This window comes from Schistocerca americana, chromosome 4 (assembly GCF_021461395.2).
Source record: "Schistocerca americana isolate TAMUIC-IGC-003095 chromosome 4, iqSchAmer2.1, whole genome shotgun sequence".
Classification (NCBI taxonomy): domain Eukaryota; kingdom Metazoa; phylum Arthropoda; class Insecta; order Orthoptera; family Acrididae; genus Schistocerca; species Schistocerca americana.
In genome coordinates this window covers 466,852,382-466,877,708 of record NC_060122.1, presented here as the reverse complement: position 1 = coordinate 466,877,708, position 25,327 = coordinate 466,852,382, and the positions used below count along the sequence as shown (strand labels likewise).

The 25,327-nt window shown below is 40.4% G+C and overlaps 2 protein-coding genes across 3 annotated transcripts in view; one reads left to right on the top strand and one right to left on the bottom strand.

Moving 5' to 3' along the window:
* LOC124613864 (ETS-like protein pointed) overlaps positions 1-16,858 on the bottom strand; it is an 816,307-nt gene extending 799,449 nt beyond the window's left edge. The window contains exon 1 of one of the 2 annotated variants that reach the window (XM_047142590.1): positions 16,692-16,858. The gene's annotated coding sequence lies outside the window, so the exon portion shown is untranslated. The remainder of the gene's footprint in view (positions 1-16,691) is intronic. The other variant, XM_047142591.1, reaches the window with a different exon arrangement.
* Positions 16,859-17,032: 174 nt separating this feature from the next.
* On the top strand, positions 17,033-23,872 carry LOC124613865 (ATP synthase-coupling factor 6, mitochondrial). The gene is made up of 4 exons (XM_047142593.1): positions 17,033-17,190; positions 17,429-17,584; positions 23,517-23,653; positions 23,767-23,872. The coding sequence occupies exons 2-4, from the start codon at positions 17,430-17,432 to the stop codon at positions 23,796-23,798; spliced, it is 324 nt and encodes a 107-aa protein (XP_046998549.1). The 5' UTR covers positions 17,033-17,190; position 17,429; the 3' UTR covers positions 23,799-23,872.
* Positions 23,873-25,327: the final 1,455 nt, after the last annotated feature.

Here is a 25,327-nt window from a genome sequence, read left to right as displayed (position 1 = left end):
GAGATGGAGTAACGCCTGAAATTTTGGTACTCTTGGTACACTCTTGTCACTGTGGTTATCGAAATATTGAATTCCCCAACCATTTCCGAAATGGATTGTGCCATTCGTCTAGCTCCAACTATCACTCCAGTTAACAGTCTTAATTCCCACAACTGGCCATAATCACGTCGAAACTTTTTCACATCAGTCATCTGAGTACAAAAGACAGCTCCGACAATGCACTGCCCCTTTATACCTAGTGTACGTAGTGTACGCGATACTACGGCCATCTGCATATGCGCATGTCGCTATCCCGTGACTTCTGTCACTCAGTGGACATTTGAACATGGGCGATGCTCGATACTGGCCCTTAACATGAAGTATAGACATTGTTCAATAAAGAAACTATGCATAACAAAACTGGCAGCGTACTGTGTTCTAAAATCGATTCATCATTTGAAAGTTACATTGAAGGTGTGAATACATGAATGAAGAAACTGACAGTAATATTGCATAGTACTGCATCTGTAGATTCAGTGACATTGCGAACAAAAGCCTACGACATTTGGACATCGGCGTTTGACTCATGAGGAGAACAAGGAAAACGCCATAACCCTATTTTCCAGAAACTTCGCTCAGTAAATAAGCAAACAGATATCTCGGTTTATCCGTACATACTCGACAGTTTCTAAAAAGAACCACGTTCAAAGTTTTTTGAGGTGTCTTTTACCCCGCGATATCTTCAGAGAAATGGAGGCTCAGTGGGTAGCGTTGCGGCTTCTTAATTTTGCGCATTATGTTCGAAATCCAATTATTACCATTGTTTTTGTTTTTCATTTATATACGTACTTCCGTAAGTTAGTACAGGAATGGTTTCCAGTATACACTGATAACGTTGTCCTTATTCGTCTACTAATTGTATGTCAGATGAACGAATTAAAAAAAAAAAATATTTGAAATTGTTTTCGGTCTAATTCCTGTAGTATACCTTTATTCATAATCAGCTGTGAGCTTCAGTTTCCAGAAAAGCGATCCGTTATGCATAACTTGACGCGAAATTATTGCCAACGCGCGAGATCTTCACCAATGTTGACGGTGTTTCTTCCCCGAGTGAGAATCATACAAAGAAACATCACTAAGGCAAACCTGCCTTGGTGCGATGATCGTGGTGTTGACAATATCTGTACTTCGAATGTCTCTACGATCGGTCTCATCTAAGGCGGTATGCACCAAATCTTCATGAAGAATAAACATATGAATAAAATATAGGAAGAGAATGAAACTCGGAATATGAGAATTTAAAAAGAGATTATAGCTCTCAACATACCATACACACATATATTAGATAATCAATGTGTGACACTTACTGTGAAAGCCAGTTGTAATTTTACAATTACTATAACGCTCTCGTATAGGCCTACTATAATTTAATAGTAAACATTCGTGCAGTAACCTTTTGCAGATATGGTTAGGTAAACGCAAACAAACTAAAATAAATAAAAACAATAATCGGGTTTCGAACACTGGGTGCACAGCTAAGAAGTCACAACGCTGACCACTGAGTCACCATTTCGTCTGAGGATATCGCGCGGTGAAAGACACGCGGAGTACCTGGAAGACACCCCGGAAACTTTGAAGCTCGTTACTCTGGAAACGGTCGAGTATCTACAGATAAGCCGAGACACGTCTTTGCTTATTTTGACTCGTCTTCCACTGAGCGTAGTTCCTGAGAAATTGGGCGATGGCACATGCCGTGGTCCCTCGTCAGTGCCACACCTACGTTTATTACTGAGAGTACGATCGTACGGAGTATGAAGTGTAATTTGTGATTAGTGAGGGGTGGCATGATCACCTATAAGACTACAGCGATCCAGTGTTTAACCAACATCGATAACAATATGCAAGTCGTACATACTGTGCCGAAGGAGCGCCAGTTGAACCTTCTGGAGGGAACAGATCTACGGGTATAAGAAACATGATACCACTAAAATTTTGAATGAACGAACTCAATTCACACTGTACACCCATTATTCACTTTTCAGTCCGGAACCGCGCTACTGCTACGGTCGCAGGTTCGAATCCTGTCTCAGGCATGGATGTGTGTGATGTCCTTAGGTTAGTTAAGTTTAAGTAGTTCTACGTCTAGGGGACTGATGACCTCAGCCGGCCGAGGTGACCGAGCGGTTCTAGGCGCTACAGTCTGGAACCGCGCGACCGCTACGGTCGCAGGTTCCAATCCCGCCTCAGGCATGGATGTGTGTGAAGTCCTTAGGTTAGTTAGGTTTAAGTAGTTCTAAGTTCTAGGGGACTGATGACCTCAGAAGTTAAGTCCCATAGTGCTCGGAGCCATTTGATGACCTGAGCAGGTAACGTCATGATCAGTGTTCTGGGATGTTCACGATGTGGTGCATTCGGAATTCATGCCTGAAGGCGTCACCATAAACTCTGCTAGGTCCTGTGAGAGCGCCAGAAACCAAAGCACGAATTCTAAATAGTTCGTCCACAGAAGGAGCAGCCTCTCCTTCATGACAATGCCAAACAACACATGAGAGCTGTTACAACCGCAACAGTCGTACACCTTAGGTTCACTGTCATCGATCATCCTCCATAGTCTCTACATGGCCTCCCCTGATTTTCGTCTGTTTTCAGAACTCTAACACCTTCGATGACTTCATTTTGGTAGTGATGGAGCGGTGCAAGCATAGGTGAGGTTGTGGCTCCGTCAGCGAAGCCATCTTTCTACTGTGACAGCATCGGCAAACTGGTCTCTCTTTAGAAGACATGTGTTCGTCCCAAGGGTGACCATGCTAAGAAATAAATATGTGGACATGAAGAACAAAGATGTACATCGTTAGTAAAATTTGTTTCATTCAAGAAGTTTCAAGAGTTATCACATAAAAAATTCAGAGGCATTTCTTTTCAGCACGCCCTCTTAAATACTTGGGTGTTGCAATTTGCATGGGTATGAAATGAAATGGATCAATAGTGGGTAAAGTAAGTGTCGTACTTCAGTTCATTTGTAGGATACTAGGAACAATCAATTATTTATACAAAGGTGATGGCTCACGGAACACTCGCGCGACCCATCCTACAACATTGCTCAAGGATGTGCGAACGTACATCAAATAGGGTCAACAGGGGATAGCAAAAATGGTCACACGTATGTCTGAAATGAATTTGGGGATTTACCACAGCTGCCAATATTTCGCTCTCGCAGGGGTCCACTAAGGGAAGGTTACACCGATTATAACGCACACGGAGGAGTTTAAACATTAGATATGTCTTACTTCGCAAGCCATCTAATTGAGTGTGGCCGTGAATACTTCTGATTCTACTAACTGATCCCCCCTGCCCTGTTCCATTCGCGAATGGATGTGGGAAGAAAGACTGAATAAGCCTCCGAATTAAATCTAATTTCTAGAATTTTGAAGTCGTGGACATTACGCGACATGCTCTTCCAGGAAAAAGCGCTCTCAAAATTTCGGTAATATACCTCTCCGTGATGCACAATTATCTTGTAACGGCTGCGAATAAACTTCGTTAACCATCTCGGAAACGCTCTGGCGCCGACTAAACGATCCTGTGACGAAACGCACACCTCTCGCTTCTCCCTCCCTCCCTCCCTCCCCCCCCCCCTATCAGTACTACCTGACAAGGATCCCCTACTGATGAACAATACTTAAGAATCGGTCGAACAAGCACCTTATACGCCACTCCACTTCCTTCGTGGATGAATCACATCTTAAGATTCTTCCTATGAATCTCAGGTTGGCATCTGCTTTTCCTACTGTTCGTTTTATGTGGTCATTGCGCTTAAGGTCGTACTGGATAGTTTCTCTTACGTATTTTACGGTAGATGCTATTTACAGCAGTTTGTCATCAATAGTGTAGTTGTACAGTATTGGCTTTCTTTTCCTATGTATACATTTATTTACGTTCTGCAGATCATTCTGCAAATCGATACTGTCTCTTGACGTTGCTACTTTGTTGTAGACAATCGCATCATCTGCGAACATTCTTAAAGAGCATCCGACACTTTCTACTACATCATTTATATACGAGGAGAAGTCCTAATATGTCTTATAATAGTAAGTACCCTCTTTCGTGCATTTTACGGTGTACAGATGTAGATGGGCATACACAGCGTTACTGCTTTACTGGGCGTGGCGCCACAGAAGAAGATATCTATTTGTCCTCCTCCAAACATTAAAATGACTTAATCGACCAGACAGAATCAGACAATACGACGTCTGCGGCGGCCTTTTTAAAGTAGCATGACGCAATTAACCTGAAGTGAAACTGAGGGAAACCGCAAGAAAAAACTAAATCACAAAAATAACTGGCAGTTTTCGCAGCACACCGCTCCTCCTAAAAACAGAAGGAATCTTGGCATTATTTTGTGATGCACACGGAAACTGCCAGCCTAACAGCTTTAATGACACGGCGGGATATGAAACCGCGCGCTGAATGCGAGAATGAAAAATTTTCGCGAAATTCTTCACGAAGCAACATGATGCCACATATTACGTATGTTTACTGGGAAAACTACGTTAACTCTACTCGGGCCGTTCTTCGAAACGCACTGAACGCTCACATGTCGCTGGGGGAAGGGTGGAGGGAGGTTAGTTACCTTCCTACTGTGCTATGACTGCAGAAGAGTTCGTTCGCATACATGTCATCGCAATTCATCTTGCACTAACGCTTTAGTGTTACATTAAGAAAAGTATAAAAGCAAAGGATCTCCCCAGCCAATCTACAAAATATATTTTATTCTCTTTGGAGGGAGGCTTGTTACAGCAGCGCGTCCCTTGGAGGGTGACTAACCCGTGTTCAAGGAGTCACTGGTTCGTAATTTGGAGGTTGCGCGTTGGCATCCCGCTTCGATCGTGGTGTAGGTTTCACATGTGCCGTTATTGTATTTCTCCCCTATATACAATGACAGAAATATAGAGTGATACACCATGATGACCTCGACCGAACACTCCGTTATTTCTATACTCATCAGATATACCGATTAAAATTTCATCTTTACGCGAGCAGCGATAGGATTGTTCTCATCGAGTCAACAGCAAACCACGGCCAAAAAATTGCAGTTCAGCTACACATGTCGGAGCCGAAGTTACGAGCAGAGGATGAAGAGGGAGAGAAATTGTATGAGGATATTGAAAGGGTGGTTCGGTATGTAAAATGACGTGATAATCTTAGTGACGAGGTATTGGAACGTGGTAGGAGAAGACGAAAATGAGATTGGTAGCAGGAGTGAGCGAGTAGGAAGACTAATTGAATTCTACAATAAATTTCAGATAGCAATAGCGAATACACAGTTCACAAATCCGAAGAGAGAAAAAAAAGGGGGGGGGGGAACCGAAGTACTGAGGATTCATGAGATGCGTTTGAAGCTCTTTGAGACTATAAATATATTGCGAGAATGAATCCCGCAGTAGGCAGTTCAACTGAAGAAGAATGGACGTCTCTAAATAGGGCAATCACAGGAGTTGGGGAGGCAGACACAGGTACAAGGAAGGTAACTGCGAAGAAACCTTGGGTAACAGAGGAAATGCTTCAATTGATCGACAAAAGAAGTACAAAAATGTTCGGAGAAGTCACTTAGCAATGAAATGAGTAACAAATGCAGGGAAGCCATAGTGAAATGGCAACAAGAAAAACGTGGAGAAATCTAAAAAGAAATGATCGTTGGAAGGACTGATTCACTACATAGAATCGTCAAAGCGACTTTCGGCGAAGTAATAAAAAAAAGGGGGGGGGAGACATGAGCGATCCAGTATGAGTCAAAATTCAACAGAACTTTGGAAGATTTGCGATCAAATAAAGCAGAAGGGACATACTATTCCTTCGAAATTGCTAACTCCACTGGGAGAAGTGGACACCAAACGACTAGTGAGGTTGCAGGGGCAGATGAGCGTGAAATATCGCACTATCACATCAACAGCTCACACATCCGAGTTGCTGATATGAATAATATGCAGAAGAATGGGAAAGAAAACTGAGGATCTATTAGATGACGATAAATTTGGCTTTCGGAAAGGTAAGGGCATCAAAGACGCAATTTTGCCGCGATTAATAATGGAACCAAGGACTTGTCGACCAGGTAAAAGCGTTCGACAATGTGAAATGGTGCTAGATATTCGAAATTTCGAGAAAAATAGGAGTAAGATATAGGGAAAGATGGGTAATACAAAATATGTACAAGACACAAGACGGCAGTAAGACGAGGATCCGGTTTGTTGCCCATATTATTCAGTCTATACATCGAAGAAGCAATGACGTAAATGAAAGAAAGCTGCCGTGCTGGGATTAAAATCAGGGTGAAAGGATATCAATAATAAAGATTCGTTGATGACATTGCTGCCCTCAGTGAAAGTGAAGAAGAATTACAGGATGTGTTGAATGAATGGACAGTCTACTGTGTACAGAACATGGTTGAGAGTAAATAGAAGGAAGAAGAAAGTAATAATGGTTACAGAAATGAGATTACCGTCAAACATAAGATAAAGACTGGGGATCACGAAGTAGACGAAATTAAGTAATTCTGCTACCTTTCAAGTAAAATAACACGTGACGGACGAAGCATGGACGACATAAAAAGCGGATTAGCACTTGCACAGACTATTCTTGGCCAAGAGAAGTCTGCTAGTATCAAACATCGACCTTAATCTGAGGAAGGAATTTCAGCAAACGAACGTTTGGAGCACAGCATTATATGGTAGTGAATCATGGACTTTGGGAAAACCGGAAAAGATAAAAAACCGATGCATCTGAGATGTGATGTTGAAAATTGGGTGGTCATCATATACCGAATGAGGAGGTTCTCCGCAGAATCGGACTGACAACAAGAAGCGACACGATGATAGGACGTTTTAAGAGAAATGAGGGAATAACTTCCTTGGTACTGTAGAAAGAGCTGCAGAGAGTAAAAACTATAGGAGAAGCCAGAGATTGGAAAGTATCCAAAAAATAATTGAGGACATCAGATGTAAGTGCTACTCTGAGAAAGAGAGACTGGCACAGAGAGGAATTCGTAACAGGCCGTATCGAACCAGTCAGAAGTCTCGTCACTTTTAAAAAGTGCGAGCTATTTTCGGTACAAAAAGAGTCATTCCTACGGATGATTAATGGTGTATGTGATGCCTGTTTGGTATGTTCTAACGTTGCTGGAACTTTTCAGGTCCAGGCCCAGAGGACGCCATCGCCATCTTCCGGACTTCTAAAGTCGAATCACTGGCATGAGGAATATGAGAGAATCACACAGGCAGACTGCACAGACATTTGGCTGTGGTGCAGAGACTGCGAACCGAGTGGGTCAGTTGACCTTTTAAGATTCTTGCCCTTCAGTTGCTTGAGAATTGTTGCTGGTTTTCTGAGACGAGCGTGGCGTATGATTTTGGCTATGTGGCTATTGCGACATCAAAAACCAATGAGCGCTAATAAGATTAGGAACGACTACACCACGCGTATGTATTACGATTGTTCGAATGGCACTGACGAGCAGACAGATGACAACTGAAATTTGGGAGGAGGTTACAGGCAGTGTGTCACCACGACCCGCCGGGAAAAGATTTCCGAAAGCTAGGTTGGAATCTCTACTTGCAATGCTACGTTTACCTTTGATGTCATACCACAGGCAACATAAGCTTGCATGGTGTAGAGAGAGTCGACTTGGGCACACATTCTGTGGCGTTCAGCGATCAATTGTGCTTTTTAATGGTGCCCAGATCGACGACAACGTGTCCATGAACCAGATGGTGACAGGTCTCTGTTTCATCCAAAGGAATTATGGTGTGGGATCCTACTGGATACGGCAGTAGGTTTGACTTGCTACTGGTTGAAAATATGCTGAATGTTTAACATTAAGTGGCAAGAATGTTAAACCCTTCCTGACCAGGTCAAGACCCCACACTGCGGATCAACCGCAAACAAAGCCTTCAGCAATGTACGGATCCTGGACATATCTGTCCTCTCCCCTGATTTGTTACCCATAGAGTATATTTCGGATAGAGAATATTGCTCACAAACATATAAGTCACCCGCACCAACGAAACGGGTAGGTGTTAGCTAAGAAGGTCTGTCAGTTGACCTTTTAAGATTCTTGCCCTTCAGTTGCTTGAGAATTGTTGCTGGTTTTCTGAGACGAGCGTGGCGTATGATTTTGGCTATGTGGCTATTGCGACATCAAAAACGTCGTCACTTGAGCATATCCTGTACGGAAAATCGAACTTGAAAAAAAAAGCCATCTGTGATTAATACAAACTGTGTTATTTTGTCAGTGGATTATTGAGCTGCATGATCCGTTGACAGGTTTGGACGCTGAAATTTAGTCAGCCTCTTTGGTTGCACCAATTATTTTATGACAGTGGTGTAATTATCGGTCCACCAGTATCCTCCATCCAGCATTCTTTGGAGTGCGTCTTTCATGGGCAAGTTGACGGGTGTTCTGTAATCAAATTTTTCTCTATAGGCCTACATTCGTTGGACTTCCTGGGCACTACACCTTCTGTTACATGCATGTCCGCAATTCCTGTAACGAGAAATGCTCCATGTTCGACAAGCAGTCATGAACTGTAAGAGGTTGCAAATTCCACCATGGACACATCACGGACGATTTTCAAAGAAACGACACCAATGGCTATGTGGCAAGCAGCTATTTGTTATGAAACACAAGCTGTTCAGGACCTTGTAGCGCCTCAAATATTCGGTTCCGAATCTCTGCATCTACTCTTGTAACCCATCACCCACATTTACGATGTGGCGGAGGGTTGTTGTGGAACCACTATCTTTGAACCCTTCCCTACTCTGTCCACGAATACTGAAAAGAAAGGCGATCAATATAGCTCCGAATGAGTTCTAATTCCTTCGTGTTTATTTTTTATTTATTTTCTGTAATGGCCATTTCGCGATTTGTACGTGGGAGGAATTTCTTGAAATTTACGCTCTCGCAATTTTAACAGTAAATCTCGCCGTGATGCACACGCCTCTCTCTCAGTGTCTGCCGCTAGAGTTCGCTGAACATCCCTGCAACGCTCTGCTGTCAACTAAACCAACTCTTGACGAAACGCGCCGCTCCTCGTTGGATCTTCTCCCTGTTTTATGAATCTAGTATGGGAAGTGTACCAGGGTGAGGTGCAATAATCAGCAATCCACTGACCAAGTTCTTTCGGGAATAAATTGCATTTGCTTAAGATTCCCAATGAATCTCAGCTTGGAATCTGCTTTGATTTATGTGGTCATTTCACTATAGGGGGATCCGGATTGTTTCTCCTAGGCATTTTACGGTGGTTACTGTTTCCAGTGATACGTCGGCATTTGTTTAATCAAACAGTTTTGTTTTGTTTTGGGGCGCAAAAGCAACTAGGATCATACACGCACATGTCAAAATTGTAGAAAACGAAGAGAGGAGTTAAGAACGACTACATGTCAATCCCAATCGATGGAAGAGAAGACAGCTTAAAACAGGGACGTGGAGAAAGGTCTATAAAATACGCCATAGAAAAACGGAGGTTCAGAACTAAAAATTAATGGCCTTCGCCATATTGCTACGACGGATAAAAAGAAAACGCGGTCGACAGTCCGCTCATCATTCGCAAAAACGGCCGATAACTCAGACGGCAAACACAAACGGGAACGCAAGCGGCTAAAAAAAGAGGGCATTCCGTCGAACAGTAGTTGATTACTTCGCCTCTTTATGCCCATCACCAATCGTCCACCCTCGGCAAGTCATCCAGCGTTTCGCTGAAGACTTCTCGATTTTCAGACAGCAGCATCGCCCGCGAGTAGCCTCAGAGAACCTCCAACGTTAGCCACTAGTTCATTAACAATAATGGCCATCCGAAATTCCTACACCAAAGTATATAAAGAAAATATTCCCGAATTCGAGTCAAGAACAGCTGTCAACATGAGTAATTTCTAAGTAGGATATCTTCGGTGTAGCGAAGCAGCTTAAATCACTTAAAGGCAAGGCCTCCGGTTGAGATTGTACACGAGTTAAGTTCCTTTCAGAGTATGCTGATACAACAGCCCAATACTTAGCAATCATATACAACCGATCGCTCGTCGAAAGTTCCTTACATACAGATTGGAAATGAAATAGGATTAATCCGATGAATTACAGATCCATATCTCTAACGTCGATTTGCAGTAGGACTTTGGAACATATACTGTATTCGAACATGACGGGTTATCTCGAACAGAACGATTTATCGGCAAACAGCCAACACTAATTCATAAAATATCGTTCCTGTGGTATTGTATGGAACTGGGGACCTAGAAACGACGGAGAGGCTTCGTCACCGCCGTAGTCCTCAGTGGTCCACAATCCCACAACAGTCCACTCACCCCACCGCCGCCCCACACCGAACCCAGGGTTATTGTGCGGTTCGGCTCCCTGTGGACACTCCCGGGGACGTCTCGCACCAGACGAGTGTAACCCCCAATGTTTGCATGGTAGAGTAATCATTGTGTAAGCGTACGTGGAGAAAGTGTTTGCGCAGTGCAACTGAGGCGGAATAAGGGGAACCGTCCCGCATTCGCCGAGGCAGATGGAAAACCGCCTTAAAAACCATCTACAGACTGGCCGGCACACCGAACCTCGACACTAATACGCCGACGGATTCGTGCCGGGGACCTTCCCGCCCAGAAAGCAGTGCGTTAGGCCGAACGGTTAACCGGGCGGGTTTCGTTCTTGTGGTACTCAACTAGCTCTTTATTCTCACAAAGTAATGAGTGATATCGACGGTGGATGTCAAATGGATTCCTTTTTTTATATATTTTCAGAAGGCTTTTGACACTATTCCTCACATGCGACTTCTAACCAAATTGCGTCCCTATGGAGTATGTCTCAGTTGTGCGACTAGATTCGTGATTTTCTGTCAGAAAAGTTGCAGTTCGTAGTAATTGACGGAAGTCATCTAGTAAAATAGAGGTAATATCTGGCGTTTCCGAAAGAAGTGTTATAGTCCCTCTGCCGTCCCTGATTTACATAAACGATATAGGAGGCAATCTGAGCAGCCCTCTTAGAATTTTTGTAGTTGATACTGTCATTTACCGTCTTATAAAGTCATCAGATGATCACAACAAATTGCAAAACGATTCAAACAAGATACTGGTATGTTGCGGAAATTGGCAATTGATTCTAGATAACGAGAAGTGTGGAGTCCATCCACGTAACTACTCAAACGAACCCGCTAAATTTCGATTACAAGACAAATCACACAAATCTATAGGCTGTAAGCTCTGCCAAATTCTTGGGGATTGCAACAACGAATAATTTAAATTGGAGCTGTCACATAGATAATGTTGTGTGGAAAGCAAATCAAGGACTACGAGTTATTCACTGAACACACAGCAAATGCCACAGGACTACTACAGAGACTGCTTACACCACATCTGTCCGCCCATTTCTAGAGCATTACTGTGCTATGTAGGATCCGCAGCGGATGGGACTGAGAAAGGACATCCAAAAAGTTCAAAGACGGGCATCGCGTTTGGTATCATCGCGAAATAGGGAAAAGAATGTCACGGATATCATAAGCGAATTGGGGTGGTAATCATAAGCAAAAGCGATTTCGTTGCGGCGAGATCTTCTCATGAAATGTCTATCAACAACTTCGTCCACAGACTGAAAATATATTTTGCTGGCGCCCACCAACAGAGGGAAAATGGATCATCACAATAAAATAAGAGAAATCAGAGATCGCTCGGAAAGATTTAAGCGTTCATTTTTCCCGCGCGCTGTTCTACGAGTGGAACGGTTGCGAAATAGCTTGAAGGTGGTTCGATAACCCTCTGCCACGTACGTAATTGTGACTTGCAGAGTAAACATGTTGATGTAGATATTTAAACTTGCTCAGTGTATTCCCGAAATTACCGCCACATCTGTCGATTCTGTTTCGTCAAGAATGGCGTGTTGTATGTCAGGAACTCTTGCCACAAATCTCTTCCACCACTTGGTAAATGGCCGCATTTTGTTCACTAAACGACTGCGCGAAACTATCGAATTCATTCCGGAAGTGAAAGAACACGGGATCATCTTATCGCCTTTATCTACGGCGCTCTGGATATCATGGACGAACAGAGCGGTCCTCTGTTTCCGGAGTTCAAGTTGACTTTTAGGAAGCAGATTTTCGTCCCCAGAAAACGTCATAATGCGTGAGAATGACAAATGTTCCATAATTCTACAACATCGGTATAAGTCTCTAATTTACCCTATGACCGTCCATGAAAACGGGATTTATCTGTTTTTTTTTTTTCCAACCGCTGAGTATCCTTTGATGCTCCAGTGGCCAACCATAAACAACTGCTAGGAGGGGAGGCATGTTCTTTCGCATGGCCACTGTACAACCTCTCAGATGAACTGCCTTTCCACTACTGAGATCTTTTTATTTTCTATTTTGGGGTCGCTTATCATTATCTGCCATTTCGGCGTCAGTGCGACAGCGGTAGGAAGACCCGTATTATGATCTTCTGCGACGAAACATTTTCGGGAGATATAATTCAGTATTTCGACAATTTTTCTGTCGTTCTCCACTCCGGTGTCAATATGGGCACTGAGCGAATGAACAGACTATTTTGATCTCTTCTCTGACATTATGTTACAACAAAATTTCTTACGTCTTCTTTTTAAGTTCGTTTGGCAAAATTTTACTTTTGCTTTTCCTATGAAAACATTCACTTTAGGACCCTCTAAGGTCCGCATAAACTAGAGTCTGAATACCTGAGGCAGCGTCTCTGTTTTCCAATCCGAGCGACGTGTTGGTATCAATCTCGGTAAAGTCTGATAACTTTCTTGAAGTGGACTACTGACCTGGTATTCATATGTTTGAAATTCGCCATCAACAACATCGCTGCTGGTAGAAAACTAAATCACGAAAAGAACACTCCGCGATGTGAATTCAAATTGGATATGCAATATTTTGAGCTACTACGTAGAATATCAAACTACGTGAAAGCTTCAGAGAAGGGTACAAAGAAAGCCATTCCAGAGATATAACATCACTTACTGGAAACGGGAGTATTACTTGTGACATAGCACAATGGCACTTGCGGAAAGGAGACTTCTTTTTTATGTTCTTACACCAGCTGTAGAACACGGCCGCCATTCTTCACGTGGCAGAAGTGCAAACGAAATGTACTGTGTGTATTGCATGCGACCTACGCCATTTCCATAAAAAAGTGAGAATTTTCTTGAAAACTGCTCTATGTAGAGAACTTCTGCCTTGTCCACAAGGTAACTATGCTCCTTTTGGGTAAGTAGAAAACTGAATATGGTGGCTAAGACGTCTTTCAGCTATTGTTAGATAAAGACTCCCTTGTCCCTTCAGACATCTCCATGTATAATGCTCTTAGGTACGCACGTCCACGTGTGTAGTTATTCACTCACCATCCATTGGATTGGCATCTCTGTTAATTTATTATTTCCTAGGCTAGAATCCCGCGAAGAAAAGCTTGGTCCATTTACCACCCTTTCGTTGGCCAAATGCATAGCTCACTTTAGTATTAATTGAAGCAGTAATTACATTTTCCTCTAGTCTGTCCCCTAGTCCATTTCTCTGCCTACTTCTCTCCCCTGGTAAGTCCATATTTCTAATAATTCCCGCAATTTCTCGCTGCGCTGCTCTCAGGTTTTGAAAGGTTTTCGAATTAAAAGTCCATGTCTCAATGCGGCTAGTCACAGTTGGTAATACGAAGCGACTGTAACTTTCCTTTTCAAACGCTTGAGTACCGAAACCACTACAGGCAACTTTTTCTCTTTGGTTTATTTAATTCGCTGACGATCAAAGTTGTTAACTACAGCTGCACAGTATGCAAAAAGTTCTTTATTGGTCTGTGGCTCCATTGTTAATTTGTATAATTTTTGGTTTCCGTAATTGGTTACACGTTATGTAAATCTTATTTTCAGGCCTACTTTCAAAATTTTTCTGTGAAGTTTACTGGTTACTGCCGCTGTACTGGAGAGACAGTGAAATATCAGCAAAACGAAGAATGCCTTTTATCATGAGTGCTGCCACCTGATAACTGCCTCTACGACAGCTTGTATCAAATATTAACTACAAACTGGGTAAGAAGTTGCTATAATTACGCCTGGAGGGGAGCTTTATATAAAAGTGAAACGTGGTGTACATGAAAAAGGGAGAAGAAACGCTGGAAACATTTGAAATGTGGTCGTAGAAAATAATGTTAAAAGCTTTGTGGGCGCGTTAAGCTCGAAATTAAGAGACACTACACAGAATACATGTCGTCTTCGTTCCTCGGATTCTTTCTTTCACAGCTGAAGATATCCAAGTTACATAGGTTACATAGCTACCGTTGCAAAAATGACAGTTGCCATTTAACCTATACAACTATAAAGAATGTTTGAGGAAAGAAGCTCATCGGAAACTTCTTACAAAAAGAACTATGATTCTAAAGTGAAAAATTGAAGGAGCAACTGAGAGAAAAAAATTGATGGGCCAGAGAAATGAATCGACATTCTATGATGAAACATTGGCGGCGAATATAGATGAAGGTGCAAGATAACAAACATGTTACAACGAAATAAGATGATTCATCAACTGGAAGTGCAAGGTATTTGGAAGGTGAGCTTTGAAAACTTAACGGAACCTCAATTTCTTCAGCCAGCTACAAGAGACTGTTAAGCATATGAAGCAGGCCCACCGCAAATCAAAGTTGTGCCACAGAATGCTTCGACTGAATTCACTGGAAGACTGTATGATAGTAGGAAGGAAGCCTGTTAAGACATTACGAGCTTCGGCTACGGTAGGGCGAATTGGCTGCATAGCGTTAGCTCATAAAAATGATTGCAGTGATGCTATAACAGATTCGGTTCCCTATATCAGTAATTTAATATTCGAAACTTCGGTAACACCAGATACTTTCACTTTTTGGCGATTGGACGTTAGTACGCCCCACATCTCAGCCAATGTGATTAGGGATAGGGAATTTTCTCTCTCTCTCTCTCTCTCTCTCTTACGCACACACACACACACACACTATTTGCGCTTGTATGACATTACAATTTTACTACTCATTATTTAAATAGAGTGTTAGCTAGAAGAAACATCAGTGTTGTTGTACACCCTTCAAAGCTTCCTGCAATTATAATGCGTCAGAACCTACTTCAAGAGTGCGCACCGAAAGCTTGCAGTATTGTAGGCAGATGTAACTCTATCACGTCGAATATCGACATTCTTCGGAATTCCACGCAGTAGCAGCCACCACCTGTGACTTTTGACCTGATAATTGTAAAACCGCCAAAGTTATGCAACGTCACACCGTAGTCCAACAGTTTAGTCATCGATGGTTGTATCTATTGTAACCTAATTCAACAAGTTTTCTGGCCACACGCCCCCCCCCGCCCCCCCCCCCAAAAAAAAAAAAAAAAAAAAAAAAAAAAAAAAAAAAAAAATTGGTCGTAACATGTATGTTACTTTTCTATGGTATGTCCCTACATGTCGTCATATACTGCTACCGTTGTTTCTCACAGATTTATACATTTGATTAAACACAGTTGTTCAAAAGAACTCGCGTATCGTTGTTTTAACTTTAATGGTGATTAACATTCGACAGACAAAATTAATATCGTGCATAAATATACAATATAAATGACTCGGAATATACACAGATGTACAGCAGTTGTCTATCCCGAATTGTCGTCATTACCTCATTTCCTCACAAATTCCTGTTTGCTTAGACACTGCCATTTTGTTTTAAATTTATTTATTTACGGGGACGCATCATTTCCATTGTTTCCTAAATGTCAAATTCTCTAGCCACATCAAAATTAGTGTGTTCTAGATTTCTTATTGTGAATTTATTTTTATGTGTGTGTCTGGTTACTTTCGAGCAACAAAATTTTAATATATTGAAGAAGACATGGGATGAAAATTCGAGTTACCTAGCAGTTTTATGAACCTTACACAAGAAGTCGACATTATATTTAACGATGCTTCTGTGGATTTGTTGGACAAGAGTAGTGGAACGATCCTCCCATGTAGCTGATAAAGGAATCCTACCACTTTTCAGTCAGATACCACAGAAAACAAAATTCAGATTGACCGGATGTGTTCTCCGATTCCTGTGAACATGATTCCCCGCGTCTCGAGGACTGCGCCAGCCGGCAATTATTATTGTCAGAAAACAGTTTTCACGTATATAAGTACAGACATAAAACTTACATATTCAGACCCATACATAACAGGTTTTTCTGAAGTCATGTGCACGACATGCTTTTCCAACAGCGATACAAAACCAAATTACTTCATTTATTGCTGTGTGGACGTTCGCCGATCTATTTTACAATTCTGCGTCAGTAGAAATAGACATTTACCAAAGTTCGAAGAGGTCACAAAAAAGTGTACAACTGGAAAAAAACCTCTTACAACAAGCTCAGATTTTACAATTGGTATCTATACAGTCATATTAGAAACTAAAATGAATACAGTTCCTTTGATAATGAGAGTATGCGATGCCGCCCGGTGCCTGGAAGCACAGATAAACAATGTTCATTGTTGACGCGGAAACCGCGTGTCTTCGCGCAAGGCATGTTCTACGTATCACACAAGACATACGATGTAAATGTTGGGAAATTACAGAGATGGTACGAGTTTCTTACGGGCTTTTCAATTTATTAATAGATGACAACCATTTTCCCGGTCAGGAAAACGTTGTGTACGATTAGTTCTAATTTTTAACGGCCTCACCTTTCAGTAGCAAACACAGCAAGTCGCTCGAACTGTTCTAGGTTTACGCGTCCTCACAGCTAATGACAGCCACCTTTGTACGTCACGCTCGCGCACGCACACACACTCACACACACTGCTCTGTAGTACTGATCACAACATAAAACGCAAAGATTATGGCTGCCGAGCGCAGTCAGTAAATGAATGAATGGATGAATGAAAGGAAACAACGTTTCCTATTGGTCGCCTCTACCACGCTGCTTGTGACGTAGGAAAACACTATAAACATCAGTGACGTAACTAAATATAGCAAAACTTGACAGTTTTGAACGCATTTTTGGAGTTATAAATAATAATATATATTTTTGTATTTGTTTCCATATGCATTTAAGCTGTTGTTTCTTTCTTACAATTGCTACGCCACTAACGGAGTGGTTCCGCTCCCCGTCCGCCATTAGCGCCTGAGCATCTGATAGCGGTCGTTCTCGGTGGAAGTGATCGCGATAAATAAGTTGTGCACGTAAGAAGTTTATTAGAAAATTAGTTTGTGTTTAATAAGAGTATGGTACTAGAAAAAATATATTGATGTGGGTTTTAGTGGATACAATCTGAAATCGATTGTATATCATAAATTGTGTAATTCACTGAGAAATAAAGCTCATATACTTTTTAAGACTTTCCCTGTCGCTCTTTTGTATTATTACACTCTAATGGCTGTATTAAGGAGTTCCAACTTTAAAATTCTGCCCTCGTTTCAGAATGCTCACATCTCATTTTCTGCAGCGTTCAAAGAAAGCCATCCCCCTTCTGCTTCGGCGCAATTTTGGTATAGTTGCACCTGCCCTCCAGAAGGCTACAGATCCGATTCAGCAGTTATTCATCGATAAAGTTAGAGATTATGCCAAGAGAAGCCAGTAAGTACTAAAAATTAAACGAATTTAAAATAGAAAGGAGCTAGATTATGTACTTGTATTACATTGCACCCTAATGCATCAAGTTCCTGGAGTAGTGATTAATTAGAAACGTAATGAATATAATAGCATTTCGTTCTGTAGGATGTAAAGGCAAGAACTTCGCAAATCTAGCTTTCACATTCGTTGGCTACTCCAACTCTCAACCAAATTATCATCTTGCAACCTATCATAGACGTCAAGATATGCTACAGGCAGTCTGTCACCACAACCAAGCTATCAGACAGGTCAACAAAATCTTTTTAGCCAGTTCTTGGAGCAATAGAAATCCTATCACTTCCAGGTACTATATGAAAAAGTCCAGATTTCTTTAGGTTTTGTTAATGTGTCAACAGCTGCAGAGGAGTCAGTTCTTACCTTTTGGGTATCGAGATATGAAACCACTTGAAGAAAATAGCATGAGTGTAATTTGAGTGCAAGGATCACAGCAAAATTATGATTATGTGAAATTAACTCCATTTGCGTAAGGCAAATGCCTGTGGTTGCTCAAAGCACTACTCAGATTAAATTCCGTGCAGTTTTGATATGATATTCCGATTTTATGTGGGCTGTATTTCGTAGCTTACATCTGCCCTCCTTTGCTAGACTTACACCCTCCAGTATCTTACATTAGCGGCACTCTGTTGAGATTTTCCATTGTGACCTCCACCAAATTACAATGTATTTGATACTAGCAGAGGTATTGGATGTATTTCCAAACAATCTACACAGAACTTCAAAATGAATATATATACACTAACTTGTATGGTATGTACAGATTATGCTTTGTTTGTGTGTAATACCTTGTGTATTACTTTACACATCTTTGTTTGGGTGGTGACAAGTATGCCATTTGTGTAGGAATATATTGTAGAATGTATTGATCATTGATATCATACATCCATAATCAGAAATTGAAATAACTCAATGTTCATTTGGTTGCCTCTGTGTTATGTTTTTAAATGAGGATTGAAGTGGCATACCGAGCCCAAGGTCTTGATAAGATTGAAAGGTGACAATTGATTTTGCTTCCTCCTTTGTTTTATACAAACGTATCACAAAAGACCATGAAGGTTGAAGTAGACATTCAAGCTCACACTGAGGCTTGGCAACGGTTGATCTTTGTGTGAAAAATTCATGCCTGGAATTGGGGAAATGACAGTGGTGTATGAACTACCATCTGTCACACGTTATAATGTGGCTTGTGGAGAAAAGATGTAGACTGGTAGTGCACTGCTCTTGACAGACAGTGTTTCTCGTTTGAGGCCCAGTCTGCCTTCTAATTTTCACGTAACGTGTATTGAACAATGGTATACTTTGAAGTTTAAGATGTATAACAGAGGATGTGAAAAAATACAGATTGCTACTTACCATAAAGAAGAAAGACACTCACATATAGCTAACGGCCACAGCGTTTGTCAATAAAAACACACACACACACACAAGCAAGCACATCTCACGGACACATGACTGCCAGCCCCAGCATGTTGGGCCAGAGTTTATTTATCTAAATAACAAATAAAATGCAGATAGCATTGTAAAGCACAAGCTGCAAATTAGCAATGATTAGGAGTTAGGTGGCTTGTCTTTAGAATTACCATGCTTAAGAATGCCAAGCAGCCAATGTTTGGGACATTTGTTCATTGTGAGAGTAAAGGTGTTGCAAGAAAATTCCACTGATAGCTTAGAAAAACTCATTTCAATTGCATAGGTTAACTTCCTGTCACCTCTGTTCCACTAACAAGTCCCAAAAGGATACAGCTATCGGCAGGATTGAAAGTCTTCATAGTTCACTATCAGGCTACTGATAACACAATGTTCACCACCACAGAATTACTGCCTAAAGACAGTAGATGTGATCCCAATGTTCAGTGCACAATATCTGTACTTATGTGTGGCATCACGTACTTTATCCTTGGCAACCATTTGCATATTTTTCTGCATGAACACTACTTGAGCTACTCTCTCTTCTGCAAATATGATGAAGTAAATTCTAGTACACAAACAGTATGTGAGGAAAAAGTGGTTAAACTAGACGAATATATTGTTAAAGAACTATTGCTAAGATAGTGGATTCAGTCTGCATTTGCTATACTAATTAGGGTTATGCAATTAAAATACCCTGTAACTACAGGCATCCCTTTGGACTGAGTGCTTTAATCTTTATCCTACTTTGTCTTGGGAAATTGACTTTATGAACTAGGGACTAGGATTACCTACACTCTTGAAATAGAATACTTCTAGGCTTTTCAGGAATAAAGACTATGCCACATCTGGAACTAACGCGGTCACGTGACTGGGTAAACCATGTTCCATTTCAAAGTAGTGCACATTGTTATCTTGCAATGCAAAGACGAAAACTGTTCATAGAAAATACTTTCTGTTAACTTTATTACATTTATTACCAAGGAGAAAGGGGTGCGTGTGCTAACATCTAGGTGTAGAAAAAATATTTAAGTAGAGTAAGTCAGTGTTGTGCAAAATAAAATTACGAGGTAATGATGCTGAGAAGGATATGGTCGAAATTGAAAATCAATTACGTTGATGACATGGACCAGTGTGTTAGGCATTAATTTGCAATATTTTGAACAGTGCAAAGAAATACCAGTTTTGTATTTAAAATCAACACCTTTTGTTGCACAGAAGTGTGTTTCGAGGCTAACAGGAGAACTCTGAGAAAAATTATTCTGACTGTGGTATCTGGTCTTAAAAGATGTCAGAACAAATGAATCATCATATCCATGAACGAGATGCTTCAAAATGGTACATTTGATTTTTATGAAAAATGAAATAACAATGGAAGCAGTCAGTGGTTAATAATGGCTCTCAGATTTTACACTGTTAGTATGTTAAAGTGTTGAGAGGAGTATTGTCAAACAAAAGTGCCAGTCAGTGTTTAATTATTGTGCTGTTGAAGGCTTTGACTTATAACTGTGTAGTGTGTGGTGCTGTCTCATTTGCAAGAATACCTCGGTGTATGCCATTAATGCTTTCCATCCCTGTTGCTTAGAAATAAATGACAGTGCCACCACTCTATCTAGACCTTCAGTTCACTCTGCAGGGTGATAAATTGGCTACTGGTAATGCAGGTGTGTCAGCTGTAATGATTACTGTGGTAGTTGGCAGCATTTTGAATAGAAACTGAAATCTCTTAATGCCTGTGAGAGCTCATAAAAATATTAATAATACAGTAGTTCCAATTATTCAGGTTACAGCTGACAGTACTGTGAGGTATTTGTAGATGTTACTGTTTAGTGATGGACTAAAATAATAGCGCAATAAAAAAAAAGAGGGGGGGGGGGGATTCACTGTAGTTTAAGGAGGAAATTAATAAGCTGTTAAAAAGAGAGAATAATATCTCAGGTTTAAAAGCAGCAACAGGCTTGCAGACAAATGTTAAATGTCTTTAAGAAGAGTTTGACTTCAAACTTCAAGGAATTCCAGAGCTACACACAAGCCACAAATCAGCTATAAAAACCAAGCAAGTTGTAGGTACAATCCTGCAATGCCTCAAAGACAGTCCCCTGCTGCTTTTACTGGTATGGAAATGAATTATTGGACCATAAATGCTATAATAATGATGTTCACTACTTCTTGTCACGCTTTCTTTGTAGTGTATTTTTTATTTATTTATTTGTAACATGCTCTGTTACAATATTTGCAATACTACATACGTGTGTGTGTGTGTGTGTGTGTGTGTGTGTGTGTGTGTGTGTGGTGGAAGGAAGGACCACCACCAATAGTGTCATGCCTTCACTTCATGAGACACTGCGGAGATGTTTGGTATTTAAACCAGAACATTGGCGCAAAGTCTGGTGATCAGGAATGCCACTGCCTCTCCTCCCCTTGCCAGATAAATACTGGCAGTGAAAATTTTTCCCGTGCTTTGTGTGTAGTGTGTGTGTGTGATTTTCTTGTTTCTGGATTGACTAATTTTTATGCAAAACAGGAAGGTGTAGGTATAGCACCTTTAGTTCAACTGGCTGTGAATGATGGTATCCCTGTTACACACAGAATATACTACAGATCTAGCCTGATTCTTGATAAATTTTCATTTGGGTATTCCTATAATAATAGAGCCTGTCTCATGTTAACAGGTCATCTACACCCTTCCTCTTTTAATAAGGCTGTTCTCAGATACTACATGCAGGTGATGTCTTGTTAGATTGTAAATGTATCTTGTTTCAAATACAATGAATACTCTGTAAAAATCAGTGTGACTTGGTGGTGTCAGATTACAGATTAAGAAAACTGTGTTTATACTCTCAGTTGGTCTTAGGATTCTTTTTTGTTGATCATTTGTTTTGCTTCTGACAAGCATTTGTAGATGTGAAAGTTGACTAGTTGGGCTGTGGTTTGACATCCACATCTTGCTGTTGGTTGGCAAATAACTGGCCTGGATAAGTAAGTTCAATGGTAGGAGGAATGCAATAGCATGCCAGTTTTAATAGAGCCATCCATGGGTAATGATTGCAATGTGATGTTCAAACCAGCTTTTTGGTTTGATGACAGCTTTACCTTTCCTTTATGGTTTGCTTTGGTATTTGGTGTAGAGAATTCCACAATACTTATAAATTTCCACAAATGAGATTCTTAATCTTATTTGTTGTGTTGTTAGTACATTATATGCTTTATAATTTTTGAAAACCTTTACTGAGGTTCATTTTGTTACTTAGTTACGGCAATACATTATGTGTGATTACCAGATTAGATATTCACTTGGGTTGAAGATGACTGGTGTAATTGTCCATTGTGTCTTTAATGCAGGGAGGTGGTTACCAGAGGTTCCTATGCCAGTGTGTTGCTTGTAAATTATAGGTTACTAAAGTTCCCGAGACATTAACACCAAGCACAGGCATCTTGCACATTGTGGACAGCATTTGGAATAGTAGCGTATCCTGATGTTTATTGAACATTACTGTAATTAGACATCTGGAGAGGACTGAACAAATGAACACCCATTTCCTAAAATAAAGATAAAAGTAATGTAACTTAAAAACATTTATATGTAAAATAAATAATGCAAATTTTCATGTACAAAAGTAAAGAGCAGCAGCTTTCTAAATAGTTGTGATTTAGTAGTTACCTGACAATGTCCTCCCAGTGCTACAGGTTAGGCATCAGATCTAGTGCATCCAGGGCTCGTGCATCCATCAGTGAAGCCAGTAGATTTTTGTCTGTTGAATTATAATAGCATGCAGTTTAAAACTGAAACTTGGTCAAAAACAGTCCAAACATTGTGATGCCACATGTTTGACTTTATCCTCCAGTGACATGATGTTAGTGGTCAAAGAATGTTGAATGTCGTGCAGCTTTGCCCTATATTAATCAGTTTAACTTCAGTATACTGGATTTACAAGCAGTGCCAGTCAGTTCTTTCAACAGTATGAATGTCTGAAATCATTCATTCTCACCATTCATTGCCACAGCAGTTAACATATTGCATTCATGTTTAAATTTATACCTCACCATTCTGGTTAACATTTTTCGTGGTTTCCTTAAACAACTTCAGGCGAATGTACATGTTTCCTCCAGCACTTTGATAGCCAGTTCCTGATTCTTTCAGATAAAATGGAAGACATAGATGAAACCAAGGCTGAGAGCAATGAATGACAGTGTGAAATTTGGAATAGATAATTGCATTAAGAAGAGAGGTGGAATGACAATTTTCAGTTGCATAAAAGCTTTGACCATTGCTGAAGTATTTCTTATAAAAACTGGGTCTCTTTTGACCAGTTGACACTTAAACCACCATCTGTCACCTGTATGTGCTTGATTATTATTGATTGTGCAAGTCATTTGTAAGATTTTATTAATGAATTTAGTGTATTTTAGCTCATCCAGGATTTTCATAGCTTTATGCCATTGCATTTCTTAATTTTTGATACTTCCACAGGGCAGCAGGAGGAAAATTAGTGGATATGACTCCTGAAATAGAACGTGAATGGAAAGCAGAACTGGAAAAGGTAGCAAAGCAGTTTGGTGGCAAGCCTGGTGAAGATATGACAAAATTCCCAGCTTTCAAGTTCACAGGTTTGTGTTAATTGTAACTTTCATATGAAAAGCAGAAAAACTTACTCATTTTAGTTATTAATTGAGGTACTTTTAAGCAGTGACTATATTTGACTTTATTTTATTTGTTTCAGATCCAAAGATTGATCCTATCAACATGTCCTAATTGTATGGAAATCAACTCAGTTAGTGTTAATTCTCATTGTAAATATTGATTAAATAAATGTTGTTAATATCAGATATCTGAAACCTATCATATTACATTTATTTTGTGTTAATTAGAAAATGTGAAGACTCATAGAGGAAGTAGGCCAAAGTGTAAAGCTGCTATTAATCCAGAAGTTGGTTTGAAGAAAGTGATCTTCACCAGGTGTGGACCTAGTGCTCTTGCTTTCACTGACTTGCACATCCAATTAAATGGAGACTTACAGCTTAATGTGGGACACAGTGCAGCTAGGCATCTTCCGCGTATATAAAGTATTCCCAGAGGTAAAGTAAGTGATAAAATTTGTAGGAATCACTGAAAACCAAATCTCAAGCTTATGGATTTGAAACTGACACCTACTTACCCACTGAGTTGTGCAAAATTAAATTGTATGACAAATAGGATAGTTGGTTTTGTAGTAAAGCATAATTTGGGAGTTTGGATCAATATATTTCTGCTTCAGCCACCAAGATTTCAGCATTTTTATGAAAGGGAATTACTTTTGGTGTCATTATAGCTAAATATCTAACTGAAAGTACTTAAAATGTAATACTGCATAATTTTAGAGTGCTGCCTTTGTCTGGTACAAGTGTTTACAGTAATAATGTAATTGTTTTGGTGTGCAGCTGACAGCACTGTGAAGTGTTAATGGGCTCAAATTAAGAGGTGTAACTGAACCAACAACTTCATTAACAATTTGTCACCCAAATATTGTTCAGGAGTATTTTTATGGTTGCCTTCTCATGTTTTCTGGGTGCAGTGGACCTGCAATGCAGTGCCGCTCCTTGTACTATGGGACTACTTCATTGTCTGCAGAGGGTCACGGGTTCTAAGTGAGCTCCAGACTATATAAACTAACTACAAAATCATGTAACCACTTCTGAAGAACTTTTCTGTATTTGGTTGTTCATGTGTTTAACAGTTACAGCATTAGGTGACAAATATCTTATTATCCAGAACAACATATCTTATGTGAATCTCAGAACAGAACACAGGAGAAAGACATATATCTCACTTTGGCTTCTGTCATGTAATTTTTTTTTTTCTGCTCCTCTTGTTCTCTGCCTTCCAAAACATCACCAAGCCGCATTGCCAAAGCATATGTGACCCATTCACAGGAAGTGAAGACACTCAGTTGGTGTTGTTCCTTGGTAACATTCTGTGCTCTTGTGTCACAGTCTGTACATTGGCAAACGCTGTGTGTGTGCAGAAAAAATTCTTTATGCACTAACTATGTAAACATTTTTACATGAACATCTTTCATCTGATTGTGAGGAAGAGATGGAACAACCTGTTACACCATAATTTCTATAGCTTTCTAAAGTAATATTTGACAGAGGCTTACAAAATTGAGATGCTGAAAATTTGTTTTGAAATTTTAATCCCAATTCAGCTTGCTTATACAGACAAAAGTATTGGAAAATGCTGTGTTACAGGCTTTCTGTATGATATTATTGCCTGCAAAGATTATTTTGGTTCAAGGTAGTATC

Excerpts from the sequence above, each read along its gene's own strand:
- LOC124613865 (XM_047142593.1), top strand. The coding sequence starts at position 17,430 with ATGCTCACATCTCATTTTCTGCAGCGTTCAAAGAAAGCCATCCCCCTT. Across the intron at positions 17,585-23,516 it reads GATTATGCCAAGAGAAGCCA|GGCAGCAGGAGGAAAATTAG; the intron begins GTAAGTACTAAA and ends ATACTTCCACAG. Across the intron at positions 23,654-23,766 it reads CCCAGCTTTCAAGTTCACAG|ATCCAAAGATTGATCCTATC; the intron begins GTTTGTGTTAAT and ends TATTTGTTTCAG.